Here is a 16,667-nt window from a genome sequence, read left to right on the forward strand (position 1 = left end):
GAGAAGAAGGAGGAAGAGGGGGAAGTGGTGGTGGAGAAGGAGGAGGAGGAGGACGCGAATCCTCTCGTCGAAACGATAATATTCGCGCCACGACGACGACGACCACGACGACGAAGAAGAGCGAGGACGACGCGTCTCGTGCACGGGGAGAAGGGAAGCGTAGATATCTCCTTCGCTCTCGTTGCTCCTTCGACGACTTTCGACCTTCCCGATGTTATTAACGTTGTTGTTGTTGTTGTTGATGCTGCTACTGCTGCTGCTGCTGCTTCTCCACCACGTTGTTCAGCGCGTTGGATCGGCATAGAGATCCGGTACCACAGCGGCGGCGACCACCGTGCGCCCATGACACACGCGGAGCGAGTGAGAACGAACACTCCGCGCTCGAGTGAATACGTTGCTTCGTGTCTCGAGCGACAGGGAGAGAGAGAACGACGCGTGTGTGCGTTGGTGTGTGTGTATATGTGTATGTGTACGCGCGCGTGTGTGAGTGTACGCGAGAAAAAGAGGCACGCGAAACCGGGCGAGAGAAAGAGAGGAGAGTGAGAAGCCTGGACGGGAGGGGGGACCTCCTCTCTCTCTCTCTCTCGCTCTCGCTCACTCCCTCTAGGTGGCCGCCTGTACGAGCCGAGCTGTCCACAGGACCCTTCCGTTCCGTTTCACTCCGCCCCTTCCCCCTCTGACTCGCAACCACCACTACTTCTACCACCACCACCACCACCACCGGTCTCTACCACCTGGTACACCCTATATACACACGCTTTTACCACGGCGTGCTCGTGCTCTCCCTCTCTCCTCCCCTTTCGAACTAGCACACGTAGTAGTAGTTTTCACTTCGGCACGTTTCAACGGCGAGACGCGTGCCACGCTCTGAGGTTACCAGGAGCTCTCTTGCTCTCCTCTTACTGGGGTCCAGGTGCGACTACTACTTCTATTATGTATATATGTATATGTGTGTATATACAGTCGCGGTGCTACTTCTTCTATCTTTATGCTCCTTCTTCTCCTTCCGAGTTGTTTCCCTCTCCTTTCCCTTCGGTCCACGTTTTCCTTGATTCGTCTCATGAGCGTATCCGCGCCACCGACCAACATCACCCCTCTCTCCTACCACTACCACCACCACCATCACCACCACCACCACCAGCACCGACCACCACCACCATCACTACCACCACCACCACCACCGTCTGTTGGCGAGCGTGCCGGTGAGAAGAGCGTACCTGCGCGATCCTCTCCTCTCCTCGCTTCGGGAGCGCAGAGCACGACGGTGATATCAACCACGTGAAAACCTAACCCCTTTTCGCAGCGAGCGGGATTCGAGCCGACCTTCCTTCCGATTCTCGACTAACCAGCTGAACGCAGCCGCGTATCGGTCGACCTCTCTCTCTTATCCTCCTTCCTTCCTTTGTTCCTTTCCTTCCCTCCTTCCTTCTTTCACCGATCTATCTCTCTCTCTCTTTCTCGCACGCACGCTCTCGCTTTCTCTCTCTCTCTCACACACACACTCTCTCTTTCTATGCACGAAGAGATATAGGTGAAATTGGCGACGGAGGGAAGTTGCGCGTGTATCTCGATAATCGACGATTCTTCGCGGACGACGAGCGAGGCGGGTACTGGAGCCACCCCAACGGGAGGAGAATCTAAGTCGTCACCGATCGCATGTTATTCGTCGTAGCGATCGTCGTCGTCGTCGTCGTCGTGGGCTGCGAGGGATCTCGCTACGTGCGCGCCGCCGACATTGTCAATACCACCACCACCACCACCACAACCACCACCACAACCACCACCACCACTGCCGCCTCCGCCACCGCCACCGCTCTGGCGTCAGTCAGCTTTCTATCGATTTTCCGATACCTCGTGACCAACGTTGCTCGATGCGCCGATACTTCGAGCATAAACATCGACTAACGCGCCGCGTTAGAGAGAGAGAGAGAGAAAGACAGCTCGATCCGATTATCGATCCGATTATCCTTATTATTTACCAACCTTTCTCCTTCCCTCCTCTCGCATCTCTCCTCTTCTTCTAGAAACTGTAATGGATTTCCTCGCGCTCCTCGATCGAGATATTACTTTTTATATATATATGTATGTATGTATGTATGTATATGTATATTTATGTATATATATATATATATATATATATACATACACGTACATACATGTGCACGTAAAAGAGACGTATCGAAAGACTGGATCGATCGGGCGGGGGAAGAATCGCGGGCGAGATTCCCCCTTCGATTGTTCGATACGAGGCGAGAGTCGCGTCGATTCCGCGTCTGGTTCTGGGGAGTGGAGCGGGGTCGATCGGGTCGAAGGGATCGGTCGAAGCGGCGTGTCAATCGTGGGGGAGGGACGCGTCGATAGGCCGGATCAATGGCGGCGGGGGTGGCCGTGAGAGGCGTCGACGCGCGCGGAAACCACCGATCGATCCGTCTCTCCCTCTCCCCCTCTATCTCCCTCCCTCTCTCTCTCTCTCTCTCTGTATGTGGCAGGCGGTTCGATCGCAAGCGTCGAAGCCGTGCCGATGCCCGCCCGCGTATCGGTCGATGAATCGGTGAATCGTCGACGATTGCACGCGGCACGCGATCTCCCGTTCGACTCGGGGATCCCACGAGAGAGGCTCGCGTTGCTCGTTCACGCGCGCACGCGTGCGCGCACCCCTTCTCGCTCCTCTTCCTTCCTCTTCCTCCTACTTCTCCCTTCCCCCTGCTCCCTTCCTCCCTCCCTCCTCCCCGTTCCTCCTCGCTCGACTCGTCGAAACGACTCGGCCACCGAGGAAAAAAAGTAGGGAAAAAAGTAGACTATAAAAGAAAAGGAGAGAGGAGAGGAAAGGAGAGAAAAGGCTAGATAGGGTTATTACCGCGCTAGAGAGAGAGAGAGAGAGAGAGAGAGAGAGAGGAAAGAAAGAAAGGAGAGAAAAGTCTCCTCTTCCTTCTCCACCTGTCTCTTTATCGGACGGTTACGAACCACTTTGGATCGAGTTACCTTGCGCTTCTTAACTTGCTTCCGCGGGTGTTGGAGCGCGCGCGCGCGCGCTCTCGACTCGACGCGAGGAGGGAGCGAGAGGAAGCGAGGACAGAGTTGCGCAAATCGCGGACGCGACTACCAACTGCTTCTATACGCGGCGGCTGCGACGCTTCGCTTCGCTTGCCGCGTCCTTGGTGGCAGCGGGGCCTGCGGGGGGGAGGAGGGGCGCGCGCAGGGGTCTGCCCGGGTGGGGGACGACACCACCAGAGGGGTGGAGATCTTGCGACGGGGATCTGTAACGAACTCGATACCAACCCGGTAGGGAGGAGGGGAAGCACGAGGGGTGGCTCAGGGACCGGCTAGCCGTTCTCGGTACCCCGTACTTCCTTTAACCAGAGGGGAGAGAGAGAGAGAGAAGTAGTTGTAGAGATATTTTGCTGCCGCTTCTCTTCTCTTCCCTCCCTGTCCCCTCTCCTCTCCTTTTTCAATTCCGTTGCGCGCTTTTCCTTCTCTCGAGGAGAAGGAAACGGTCAAAGGAGAAACGCTCGTATCCCTTTCGGATTATTTCGCCGTTCGAAGCAGGAGCTTCGTGCTTTCGCATCGATTTTTCGAATGGATGGATGCACGTTGGAGTTGGTTACGACTTGTTCAAGCCTGGGAAGAAAGAAATCGTTGAGCAGTTGTTCTTTCGATTTGTATAAAATATCTTTGAAAAGGAGAATATATAGAAATATATAGGAAATATCTTTGAAAAGAGGTAACGGTGATGATCGAAGAAACAGTTTTTTGTCTCTGTCAAGAAAAAGAGAAGGATTCGTCCAACGACTTCCAAACTTTATCTCGAGTGTTTATTTATCGTGTTTTTTTGCGCGAGGACGCCACGACCTAGGCGCTGCCTTAAGAACAGAAGGAGACAGAGAATGTTTCCTCGCCCGGTAGGAATTAATTCTCGAAACGGAGTTTCGTCGATCGATGCGAGGGGAAGAGGGGGGTCGCACGCGTGAAAACAAGGAGCGCAACGCGCGATTCGAATTCGATGGGGATTTTTGGCGGTAAATTCGAAAAAATAGGAAATAAAATTTATGGATACGAATTTGTGTTGTCGCGTGTGCGTGTTGAACCGTTGCTAAACCGTTGGCCGTTGCTATTTCTGCCCGTTAAAGGGCAAGCCTCGTTCACCGGTAAACAAGCGAGCGAACGCCGCTAAAGAGCGGATTCGAATTAATTAATGCCAACTAATGTTATAACGACTCTCTCTCTCTCTCTCTCTCGTTTATCCTTCCATTATATAATTCCACCACGTTTCGTTCAATTCTCTTCGCGACAAGATGCGTAATTTTTTTTTTTCAAAGACTTTTTTTGCAAAAATAAAAGTCATCCTCTCTCCCCTTTGTAGCGAATATTAATTCGTGCGTATTAACATAGACGATAAAAATCGTTAAAAAGCGGTTGTGCTTTCGTTTGTTAACCGCGATTAATAGAAGGAGGAGGGAAGGGGAGACGGTGAAATTAATCGAAACCGTTCAAATCGAATAACGGAATAGCTTCGTATGATAAAAAAAAAAAAATGTGGCAATTAAACGATTTATCCTTTATTAATAAGGCACGAATATGCGAGCGGATTTTTAAATGCTTGAGATGCGTCCATTAAAAAAAAGGAAAATTGATTCTATTAATTAAAATTCCCTTTTCTCTTTCTCTCTTTTTTCTTTTTTTTTTTTTTTAACCTGTTACGAAAAACAACCGGCCGACCTTTTGAACCAGATTAATTGTTTATTGTGGCGTCTCGTTTTTAACGCGTATTATATTTATAATTGTATTTATAATAGGAAGAGGAGGGGGAGGGGAGGGGAGGAATCAAAATCGACCCGATTTAAAAATTCATTTATCGCCCGTCCAATTTTAATCTCTCTCTCTCTCTCTCTCTCTCTCTCTCTCTCTCTCTCTCTCTCTCTCTCTCTCTCTCTCTCTCTCTCTCTCTCTCCCCCTCGTCAAAACGAGAAACGGGGAGGAATCGGTTTAAACTTTTCGAAAAAGCTAATTTTTTCCTTTTTTTTGCGACACTGTTTTTCCACGATACGCAGAAGCATTACAACGTATTATGCCGGATAAACAGGCACTTTGAAACGTGGAAAATTCATTCGACGTATTATTAATTAAAATAATTCAGCAACGAAATTAAGCCTCGCGCGTCAACTTGACACGATAAATGCGATAAATGCGAAAAAGTAGCGCATCCGCCCCCCTCCTCTCTCTTCGCAACAACATCGGCCTCGTTTCATTATCCCGTGACGCGGATAATCTCGCAAAAATTCTCTGAACGCGCAAAAATTTCGTTCCTTTAATCCTTATCGTAAGGATCGTCGAAATTCATGACCATTCGTATTGGGGAAGGATGGGAGAAAAATAAAACGAGATTTTACAGTTTCGATAATTCTACGAGTTATTTTTCTTTCCTTCTCTTTTCTTTTTCTCGACCGAGTCACGATTCTGCCACTGAATTTCACCAAGATTCCAAAGATGTGTATCTTTGTGTACGAGGAAATCCCATTCTCAACTCGTCACGATACTACTTTTAAATTTTACTTTTAGACTTACTTTCGAAATTCAAAATTAATATCTAACTGCAATTTTTTTTTCCTACTCTAATTCCCTCGAATCCAACAATCCAATCGAATCGTGACCCGTTCATCCACTCTTCTAAATTTATCCTAAAATTTTAAATATCAGTCAAACCGAATCACCATTCTGATTTTAAAATTCGCCAAAAATCCTTCAGATATCTTTATCCAACAGTCACATTTATAACCCACTCATTCGCACAAAATTTTACTTCCAGATTCATCAAAATCTCGTAAATATTTATCCAAGAAGAATCGGCCAAATTCCTTCCTTATGCTTCCTTATTTATGCCTACCTCGAATAAAAAAACGACAAGGATGAACGCGCGTCGAGCGCAGAAAGCGCGCGCTGCCTTCGACAGGCTACGTTTTCCCGCGCGAAAAACTCGAATCGCGCGCTGCGGGGGGAGCAGAGTAGAGGGGGGCGGGGGCGGGGGAGCGCGCAATCATGTGGCGCCGATCGATTCGACCGGTCGAACGGTCGCGCACCTGCGACCGATCTCGCCACAGCGACAGAGGGCGGGACCCGGGCCATCGCCGCTCGGATAAAATCGATATCGGCCGCAAGCCGAGCAGGAAGAGATAAAAAACGCGTCCCACGGAAGCCCGCGCGATTCGTAAGAATCAATCCCTTTCCACGAGATAGAAAAAGTCGAAAATTTGAAAACAAGAGGGAATATATCGTGTTTATTTCCGCCTATGAGATGGAATTATGGATGATTATATAATAATTTGGTTAAGAATTGGAATTATAATATATCGAATGATATCCAAAAGTTTGTTCGAAAGCTAATGTATATACGAATAAAGAGCGTGTATTGGGGAAAAATTCGACGCTCGATCCCTTCGTTCCTCCTTCGATGAATCGCCGTCGCTCTGGCACGGAGTCGAAATCGATATTCGCTTCTCCCGTTCAACCTTCAAAGATTCAACCTCCTCTTTCTTCTTTCAGATTTGTTACACCGCCCAATAATTTTTTTAAATTTCACTTTTTCCAAACTTTTGATCATATTCATGTTTGATAAAAGTCGAGATTACATTTCAACAATTCCTTCCAATCCTTGATAACGCGTGTGGAAAAAAGATATTGGCTGAAAGCAAAAGCAAAGTATCCAACGACGATTCGTCTGGATTACCTTTTCGAAACAAAAATTCATCGATTCATCGATTGTACACTGCAGAAAATCTAGAGTGCTACGAAAATCTTTCCCAAATCTATCGAAAAAAGAGAAAAATTCATCTCCAAGAAAGAAAAAATTATTCCAAGAAAAATCCAGAATCGAAAATTCTGCGAAAGATCGATACAAAAAAAAAAAAAGTTACGCAATTCGTACACAAAACACACTCCTTCCCCATTTTCAATCCTATACCCATTTTTACGAGACAATTGACACGATCATCCACGTCCTCGTTATCCCCGTTCCATCCGCAAAAGGATCGAAGATGGAAGGAAAATGGCAATACTCGTGAATTATTGGCACGAGAACGAAACGAAACGATTGTCGAGGCGAAAAATCCATATGGTCGATAAAAGGCGAGGGGTGCCGAGCCCCGTTTCGCCGGCCCTGAGGCCTGGCCGCTCGGTGGGGGGGCGTGCGAGTGGAGGGGCGGGCGGCGATGTAACGTCGATATCGCGCTCTATACCGGGGCGTCGCGACGCCGAGTGGGGCGGCAGGGGTATAGGGGAAAGTTCCACATGGGTAAAATAATCGATAACGCGACCGATATGTATGTACCGAGAACGGGCACTGTGTGTATCCACCGTGCCTACGGTACATACGGTCATACAATGTACACGTACACGCGCCAACACGCAGCCGCTGTTCGTCCTTACGTGGCGGGGGTCACGGTGGTGTGCGCGGCTGTGTGTGCGCGCGGTTACGTGCGGGCGGCGGGGTGGGGGGAGGGAGAAGGACGGTTGGAGATGGACGGCGGTGGGGAGGAAGGGTCAGCACGTAAACGCGTGTGCTGCCATAAACACACGGAGCGCGGAGGGCGAGGGAGGGGTGGGGAGGGTGGTGAGAACGCGGCGTAGGGGATTTCGCCCCGTTACGGAAGATAATTCGCGCGAAAATCGCGTAGAAACGAAAGGGAGGGAGGTGGTTTAGATTAATTCCGATTAATAGAATTGTTTGGGTCGGATGGAGGGGGGAGATTTGAAGAATTTTTCGAGATGGAAGAGGAAAGCGAAATTTCAACTCGAATGTTTTTTTCGTTCGATGTATAAATCGAGTGATATAATTTATAGATTGGCGATTAATGGAATTGTTTGAAGTTTGGATGGAGAAGGTTTTGGAGGCGGGAAGAGAGATTGAATAATAATCGAAATTTCGGACGAAAGTCGTTGAATTAGAGGGTTGATAAAGGGATCGATTTGGGGCTAATGGAATTGTTCCAAGTTTGACAGGCGAGGGAGTCGATTTTGAAAGGGGAAAATTTTGTAAGTTTTTCGGTAAGTAAGGATTCTCTAGGAAAAAACTTTGCTTCTTCGCAAGGTTAAATGGATAAATTTTTATCGTTCTCGAAGGGACTCGAATTTTGGTAGCGAGAAGTGGAATAGGAATGGCATTTGCGATCCTGTTGCTCGAAGAGTAATTTTTATTCTTCTTGGAAAGGAGACAAAAATTCTTTCTGGAATTCTGGTAGATTTCTTGAAAATGGAATCCTCTCTACTTTTTTTTAAAAAGAAAAATCGAAAATCGAGCTTACGATTAATAAATTCCTTAACGAATCGAGAAATTTTCGAAAGGTAATCGATATCGCTCGACCGATAATTTACGAGCGAGTAAGAGAGAGAGAAAGAAAAAGAAGAATCGTAGAGCGTGGATATAGGAGTCATAGGGGTGAGGATAGCGGAGAGGAAGTGGTATTGCATAAAATTTGCATACCGCCATACCGAAAGAGAGATAAGGGCGTTAATATAGTGGGCAAATAATGCCAATTTAGAGTTTACCTCGTACGTACGTATATACGGCATAAACCGAGATACCGCGAGGTGCCACGAGGGGGGAAAATAGAGAGGAAGACAGAGGGAGAGAGCGTGGGCGAGAGTGGTAAGAAGCGCCTCGAAACCGGGGACCCGGCTAATAATAACTCGTGCAGATTTTCCATATATAAACACTTTGGGGTGGAAAGGAAACACGGCGGGGTCCGGGGGGGGGACGGGTTGGAAATCGCCGTTCGATGCGAACGAATAGGCAAAAGGTGAAAGTAATATCTCTTCTGCCCGCTCTGTTCGCAAGATAGACAGAGAGAGGGAGAAAACAAAAGCGTGATCGCGTTACGGAGAGTTAACAAACAACGGAGAGAGACGAAGAACAGAGAATTAAAAAAAACACATTGCGAAGGTGGAACAAAACTATCCTTCTCTCTCTCTCTCTCTCTCTCTCTCTTCCTCTTAAATTAAAATTTCAAAGTTAAGATAATAATAGAGGGGAAAAAAAGAAAGCAAGTAAAGAAGAAATTGAGAGATGCATGGAAAACGTAAAGATAGGGGGTAGAAAAAAATTTGTACACGACCACCGAAGCGTTTGTGTGAAACCGTACATATCCCTCGAAAGAGGGAGAAGGAAGGAAGGGTGAGACAGTGGCGAGCGAGCGGGCGCGCACACACACGTATACACGCGTATGCACGCCAAGTATGCGCGACCGCAAGTATATGGAACGACAGAGAGACGGAAACGTGGGCGAGGAGGAGGTGCGAGGAAGAGGGAGAAACGGGTCGAGGGAGACGCGAAGAACAGCAGCGCGCTGTAGTTGGTTGTTGTTGGCGGTGGCCAGAGAGAAAGCAAGACGCGAGAACAGGGAAACCATATGTACCTAACGTGAAATTTGTACATGGCCGCAAACGGGTGAGAGAGGTCGCGCGTGGAAGGGGGTCGAAACGTACGTCGTAGCTACACACACATACACATACACATCAAGCGCACACGTGCACACGGGCCATTACTGCCAACCGTCGCTCGGTGGTCATCGCGCCCCTCGACGGCCATTGAAATTTGCCGAAAGTGTGCCGCAAACACGCGAGTTTCCCTCGAAAACTTCTTCGATCTTCTTTATCGACCGAGAAATCTCTCTTCAAACTCGCCTCTCGTTTCGAATCCCGGGATTCGCGCATTTCGTCCCTTTTTGGAAAAATTTTTTCTTTGGGCAGAATGGAATTGAAATTCCATCCCCCTCCGATCGACGATATCGAAATATCGAGGACACGTTCCGGGAAGCATTTAAAATTTATCTCTGCTTGAACGGAAACGGTTTAAAAAAAAACTTGGGCTCGACCTCCTTCTCAAACGCGATCTTCTTGATCCCGTTGCTCGTTCCGGCTGAAAATTGGCAAAACGTTCGTAAGAACGTTCGATTTGATCTTCTTCGACGAACGATTTTCTCTTTTCTTTTTTTTTTCTTTTCTTACATTTCGCGAAATAAACGGAAATGGAATTTTTGAAATTGATAAAGATAAAATCAAATTTAAAATCAGCAACGCGTGGGTGAACGAAAAAAAGAAAAGGAAAAAAAAAAAAAGGAAAAGGAGAAATTCGATCGAGGGAATCCCGCGCGCGTTCCTACGTTATCGATTATTCGACCGCCGAGCGCGGGGATTTTAATTTCGCGCGGGCAAAAAGAAAGCCGCGAAACGGACCGAGAATTTTTATGAATTAACGAGATTTTGTTGCGCGTCCAACCCGCCTCCCTCCCCGCATCGAATGGAATGTAATTAGGTTGAAACAGGAAGCCCTCGGGCCTCCTTCGATGCATCCCCCTCCCACCCTATCGTTTCCGCCCATATTTTTTACTCCCTATTCTTCTCCTGTCCTAGTTGGACAGCAGTCGCGACTTATCATCTTTCTTTTTCCCCGTATATAATATAAAATTGAATATATTTAAATCTCTCTCTCTCTCTCTCTCAATTGGAGAAATTCAAATTTCCACTCGGATCTCAATATTAACTCTTCGAAATCTACGCGATACACGCGAATTACGTAATCCGCCCACGCGAAGGCTATAAGCTATTCAAACCACGGCACAAAGAATAAAAAAGCCATGTATATATACATATATATATATCTCTCTTTCTCGAGCTTTTTTCGCCGATAATCAATATCTAAAAATTTTTGTTACAATTAATACAATATCCTTGTTTTATCCTTCTTCGAGCAAAAACAAAAAAAAAAAAAAAAAAGACTCTTTCAAAAAAAATTCGCTCCCCGTAACGAGACACCGTCCCAATTAACCCAATTGAACATAATCGAACGATTTTCCATTGTCCGTTCGAAGACAAACAATTGCGTTGCCCGCAACGTTGGAATGGCCAGCTTGGGCAGCAATTACCTCGGCCGATAATAAGCCCGGACTCGAGACAGACACCTAAACGTTCGGGGGCCCCCGTGAATTGGCGTGGACGGTGAAAAAGGAAACGGGACGGCACGGGCCCCTCGTGCAGATGTCCCTCGTCAACTCGCACCTGGCGGCAGGTGGTGGCTGCCGCGGGGGTTCCCTGCCTCTCCCTAATCCCCTCCCCTCCCCCCCCTCCTCCTCCTCGAGCGTTACCCGGCGCGTGTTCCAACAACCGCCGCCCTCTCCTCTCGAGGAAACCGATCAACTGCCCGCCTCGGTGGAATCCTCGGTTATTGTGGATTACGGGATTGGTCAAAGGTCGGTATCTTTCCACGTGTTGTCGAAATATTCCTTCTACGTGCGCGCGATGGTGGAAGCGGTGTGTAATACGCGATGGTTTCGTTTACGAGGCTATCTACGAGATATATAGTTTTATCAGCTTATTCGTACTTTATCTCGAACACGTGTATATATTAAGAAGGAGTAGAAAAAGTTTTTACGTTGCTACGTCGATACGTCAGAGTTCTGCGAGTTCTACTACGATTCCGAATGCTAAGTAAAATGTTTAGATACACTGCTCGTTTTACGATCGATATACGCGATGAATAGGAGTTGTTTTCCTTCCAAAACGTTCTTTTCCCAATTGTAGACGATTTAAATTCTTTCTTCTTAAGTAGATGTAGAGTATTACATGTTGGAATTAATACATGTAACGGTTGAATGGAAATTAAATTTCTGGATCGAAGGTGTCGTCGATGAGAGTGAAGGGAAAATATCTTTATTTATTTAATACGTTTCGAGGAGATCGTCTCGCCGTTTCAATCGTACTCCGCACCGATGGTGATGCTCATCTCTTCGGACACGATTACCGTCTGATGGTACCAGCGGTTCGTGTCGAGAACAACTGTTCGTGGAGAAGAAAATTGCACGAGAGTTAAAAGCGAACCGAAGCGCTCGATCGAAGGATGTAACGGATGTCGTCTTACTTATTTCACCGGGATGCACGACCACCTCCAATCTCTTGCAAGCGTAATGACACTCCCTGGGAGGGTCTAGGATCCACAATTTCTCGCCCTTGATCTGCGCCTGCCACGACGGGTGTTCCACGTCGTCGACCTGCGAGAAAGGAGAAATGATACATCGGTGCGCCGCCGGTAATAAAACTCGATACGCATGCGCGTGCATTGCCACCCACGTGCATAGGGGCCCCATATCCGTGGCTTCCCATGAAAATCCAATCGGTCTTCTCCGTCTCGGCCGTGGCTGGGAGGAAGTAAGGCCTATGGTAATGCTGCCTGAGCAAACTACCGATTTCCTCGTCGCAATTACTCCTGCAAAATTTCTTAATCACTTAAATTATCCAGAGGAATAATACAAATAGAAATTCGAATTTCTGGATAATTTAATTAATTTCAAATTAATCGCAGAAATGAAATGAAATGGACAAATGGAATTTGAGTTCGTATTAAAAAAAAAAAAAAAAAAAGGAAATAATAACGCGGATAGACACGAATTCGAGTTTCTAGGTAATTGTTCCAATGAATACACGGGATACGCGGAGAGCTATACACAGAGAGGTTGCCGGTAAGCTCGTTAGCCGGATTGTGCGCATACGTGCGAGTTTTAGAACGGTTGTCGAAGCTGCAAAACTGCCGCGTTCACGGGCGCCCCCTCCTCTCCCATTCCCTCGTATCCTCCCATTTCGACGTCCTTTAGAAAAATCTAATCCAATTCGATTGTTAATTATCTCTTTCCCGGAGAGAAAAGGAGGGGAAAGGAAGGGAAAGAAAAACAACGAAATCCCTTCCCTCAAACGATATACACGCTCTCACTTACCAGCCGACGTACCAAGGCTCCGTCCCCTCCTCCAACAGAGAGCGGTCGGCGCTCATCTCGAACACCTCCCTAAGACTCTTGAACTCGGTCCTGTACGGGAAAAATTGGCAATTCCCGTCCACGCCCTCGTACAACGACTTGAAGAACGGAAACGAGAATACCTCAGTCGCGGTCCAATTAATGGCCGCGTCCACGACCACTACAGGCCTTCCCGAGTAAGCGTATCTACCCTCCCCCCCGCACACCCAGGAGGAAGAGAAAGAGAGAGAGTAGAGGAAAGAGGGAAGAGTTTTGAAAAGATATTGTTAGAATATAGAAGATTATATAAAAATAGGACGAGAGTAATGGTGATATAGCAGTAGTACCGTTCCTCGAAAATAGATGGATCCACGTCCAGTATCCTGTCCACCTGTTCAACGCCCCTGCAGATGGAGCAATCCTCGGCAGGCCGGAATATTTTCTGCGTAAACGGGGGCAGCTCGGCCAAACACTTGACAAAAATTTCAATTTCTACCCTTAACCGTTTTTAAAAAGGAAAGAGAGGGGGGGAAAGGAAGAAACTGTCACTGTTAAATTTTTTAATCTTATATACTGTTCCAAAAAAAAAGAAAAGAGGGGGAAAGGAAGAAACTATCACTATTTGATTAATCTTGCTATATTATCCAAAAAAAAAAAAGAAAGACAAGAGAAAAGGAAGAAACTGCTACTATTAAATTTCATTAATCTCATTATACTTCCAAAAAAAAAAGAAAAAAGAGAGAAAGGAAGAAATTATTTTATAAATCCCAAAAAAAAAGAGAGGAAGAAAGAAAGAAACTGCCATTATTAAATTTTATTAATCTTACTATACTATTCCAAAATAAAAAGAAAGAGGAGGAAAAGGAAGAAACCATTAAATTTTATTAATCTCATTATTCTGTTCCAAAAAAAAAGAGGAGGAAAGGAAGAAACTACCACTATTTGAATAATCTCACTATTTTGTCCCTCCAAAAAAAAAAAAGAAAGAAAGAAGGATAAAGAGGGGAGAAAGAAAGAAACTATCACTATTAAATTTTATCAATTTCACTATACTGTTTCAAAAAGAAAAAAGAGGGAAAAGGAAGAAATTATTATCATTATTAAATTTTATTAATCTCATTTTATTGTTCCAGAAAAAAAAGAAAGAAAGAGAGGAAGAAAAGGAAAAAACTATCACTATTAAATTTTATTAATTTCACTATACTGTTCCAAAAAAAGAAAAAAAAGAAAAAAGGGAAAAGAGGGGGGACAGGAAGAAACTATCACTATTAAATTTTATTAATCTCACCGTTCCAAAAAAAAGAAAAGAACGTGAAAAGGAAGAAACTGTCATTATTAAATTTTATTAATCTCATTATATTGTTCCAAGAAACTATAACTATTAAATTTTATTAATCTCACTGTTCCAAAAAAAAAAAGAAAAAAAGTGAAAAGGAAGAAACTATCATTATTAAATTTTATTAATCTCTGTACTCTATACTGTTCCAGAAAAAAGAAAGAAAGAGAGGGGGAAAAGGAAGAAACTATCACTATTAAATTTTATTAATTTCACTATACTGTTCCAAAAAAAAAAAGAAAGAAGGGAAAAGTGGAGGAAAAGGAAAAAACTACCACTATTAAATTTTATTAATCTCTATGCTGTTTCAAAAAAAAAGAAAAAAAGAGGAAAAGGAAAGAAATTGTTATTATTAAATTTTATTAATTTCACTATATTTTATAATTTTATTAATTTCACTGTCCCCCCCCCCCAAAAAAAAGAAAGAAGAGAAAAGAGAGGGAGAAAGGAAGAAACTATCATTATTAAATTTTATTAATCTCACTATACTATTCCAAAAAAAAAGAAAGAAAGAGAGGAGGAAAAGGAAGAAATTGCCATTATTAAATTTTATTAATCTCACTATATTATTCCAAAAAAAAAAAAGAAAGAAAGAAGGGAAAAGAGGAGGGAAAGGAAGAATCTACCACTATTTGATCAATCTCGCCGTTATATTGTTTCAAAAAAAAAGAGAAAAGAGGGGAAAAGGAAGAAACTACCACTATTTGAATAATCTCGCAGTTATACTATTCCAAAAAAAAAAAAAGAAAGAGAAGAAACTACCACTATTTGCTTAATCTCACTATTCTGCCCCCCCCCCCTCCTCCCAAAAAAAGAAAGAAAGAAGAAAGGAAGAAACTGCCACTATTAAATTTTATTAATCTCACTATACTATTACTATTACACTACTATTATTATATTCCAAAAAAGGAAGAAGAAAAGGAAGAAACTATTAAATTTGATCAATCTCGCTATTATACCGTTCCAAAAAAAAAAAAAAAAAGAAAGAAGGAAAAATCAAACCTCACCTTGTGGTGGCGCGCGGCCTGCCCGTAATTCCACGCCGCTCGGCCGAGGATCGAGGCGAGGATCGGGGCTAGGATCCACAGGTGTTTGCCGGCCGTCGCTGGGAGGAGTGGGAGGAGGCGGCTCGACCGAGCGCGCCTCGCCGAGCGCGCGAGTAACCGCCGCGCCCGAAAATATTTGATGGGCCGGCCGGCCAGGCCGCCCGTCCCCTCGATCCTCTCCATCACCGAGGCGAGCTCCTTCCTCGCGTGCTCGAGATCGCGCGATCTCTTCCGTCCCGCGTCCTCCGCCGTCACTCCGTCCGTTGTCATGGCGAATATCTCTCCCTCCCTGCCTCCCACTCTCCTTCCCGCTTTACCAAATCTTATCTCTATCTCTATCTCTCTCTCTCGTTGGAAACAATCTCCTTTTTCGTTCACCTTCACGAACAGTTTGTTTGTTTACTCCTTTTCCTTTTTTTCCACTCTGGGAGATGAAATTTTGCAAAAGGGGGAGAGCGGACAGCGGTCCTGATCGAGGTCGGGGCGCAACTGTGCTCCGATCCGGTCGTTCCGCGCACGAAAAGGGGGGAAAAAAGGACACGGTTGCGCGCCACGCAACAGCGGGATGATGCGAGCGCAGGGGGGTGTGAAACGGAGAAATGAAGAATCCGTCGAGGGGATTGATTGAGAACCGGGGGGTGCGAAACTGCGTTGGAGACGTCTGAGACGTCAAATTTCTATGTACAACGAGGAAAAAGAGCGATAAGAATCGTTTATCTCAGTTGGAAAAAAAAAAAATTGATAAGCCATCTAATGGATATTCATCCCATTTTGCGGAATTGTAATTGAATATACATGCGAAGAAAAAGGAAGGAGGAGGAAGGACAGGCTCTGTGCGCGCGCGCGTAGGTTCCTTATCAGTGGTGGAGCAGGTGGCTCGTGGTCACCGAGCCGTGACAATTTCCTTGTTAAAATACAATCATCGAGCACCCAACTCCCAACTTTATCGCTCGCCCAGGTTCGATCAATTTTTCCAGAAAAGTGCGCTTTCTAAAAAAAAAAAAAAAAATATTCTCCTCACGAAATTATCCAACGATTCATTCATTTCGTTCCGAGGTGAAGAAATAGAAAAAGAGAGGGAAAAAAAACGATAATAGAAACGTAATTGGCAAGGGGGGAGAGGGAGAGGGGGATTGACAATCTGCATTCTTCGTTACCGATTATCCCACGCGCTTCGAATCCACGTTAGCTCCCTTCCCCCTCTCTTCGCTCGTGCTAACCGTTTCGAGTTAAATTACTGGTCAATTCTCTTAGCCTGGGAAAAGAGCGGATGGGTGAAAAAAAGAATTGTACCTTTTTTTTTTTTAACAAAGTTTGCGAAATTATTTGATTTCAAGTCGGAAGAAAGGGAAGAAGGAAATATCGAGAAATATATTATTCATCCATATATATATATGTATATATATATGGGATAGTAAAAAATGTAGGACAGTTTCAGCGCAATTAAATTCTTTAATTGTTGTCAGTCGGGTTCGAAATACACTAGTCGATCTTTTTTTTTTTTTATTAATT

General features: G+C 45.3%; 2 protein-coding genes across 3 annotated transcripts in view; both read right to left on the bottom strand.

Moving 5' to 3' along the window:
* Positions 1 to 11,681: 11,681 nt before the first annotated feature.
* Positions 11,682 to 15,453, bottom strand: LOC725952. 2 transcript variants are annotated; one of them, XM_006566511.3, is made up of 6 exons: positions 15,117 to 15,453; positions 13,121 to 13,245; positions 12,756 to 12,980; positions 12,115 to 12,250; positions 11,906 to 12,035; positions 11,682 to 11,823 (listed from the first exon to the last, which is right to left on the bottom strand). In XM_006566511.3, the coding sequence occupies exons 1-6, from the start codon at positions 15,423 to 15,425 to the stop codon at positions 11,738 to 11,740; spliced, it is 1,011 nt and encodes a 336-aa protein (XP_006566574.1). In that variant the 5' UTR covers positions 15,426 to 15,453; the 3' UTR covers positions 11,682 to 11,737. The 2 variants fall into 2 exon arrangements, with proteins under 2 accessions (XP_006566574.1, XP_026299681.1); XM_026443896.1 differs by lacking the exon at positions 12,756 to 12,980.
* Positions 15,454 to 15,567: 114 nt separating this feature from the next.
* The window catches only part of LOC408311 (catenin delta-2), a 47,473-nt gene continuing 46,373 nt past the window's right edge, over positions 15,568 to 16,667 (bottom strand). The window contains exon 16 of the mRNA XM_026443888.1: positions 15,568 to 16,145. Coding sequence (XP_026299673.1) covers positions 15,906 to 16,145 — 240 coding nt within the window. The 3' untranslated portion in view covers positions 15,568 to 15,905. The remainder of the gene's footprint in view (positions 16,146 to 16,667) is intronic.

This window comes from Apis mellifera, linkage group LG11 (assembly GCF_003254395.2).
Source record: "Apis mellifera strain DH4 linkage group LG11, Amel_HAv3.1, whole genome shotgun sequence".
Classification (NCBI taxonomy): domain Eukaryota; kingdom Metazoa; phylum Arthropoda; class Insecta; order Hymenoptera; family Apidae; genus Apis; species Apis mellifera.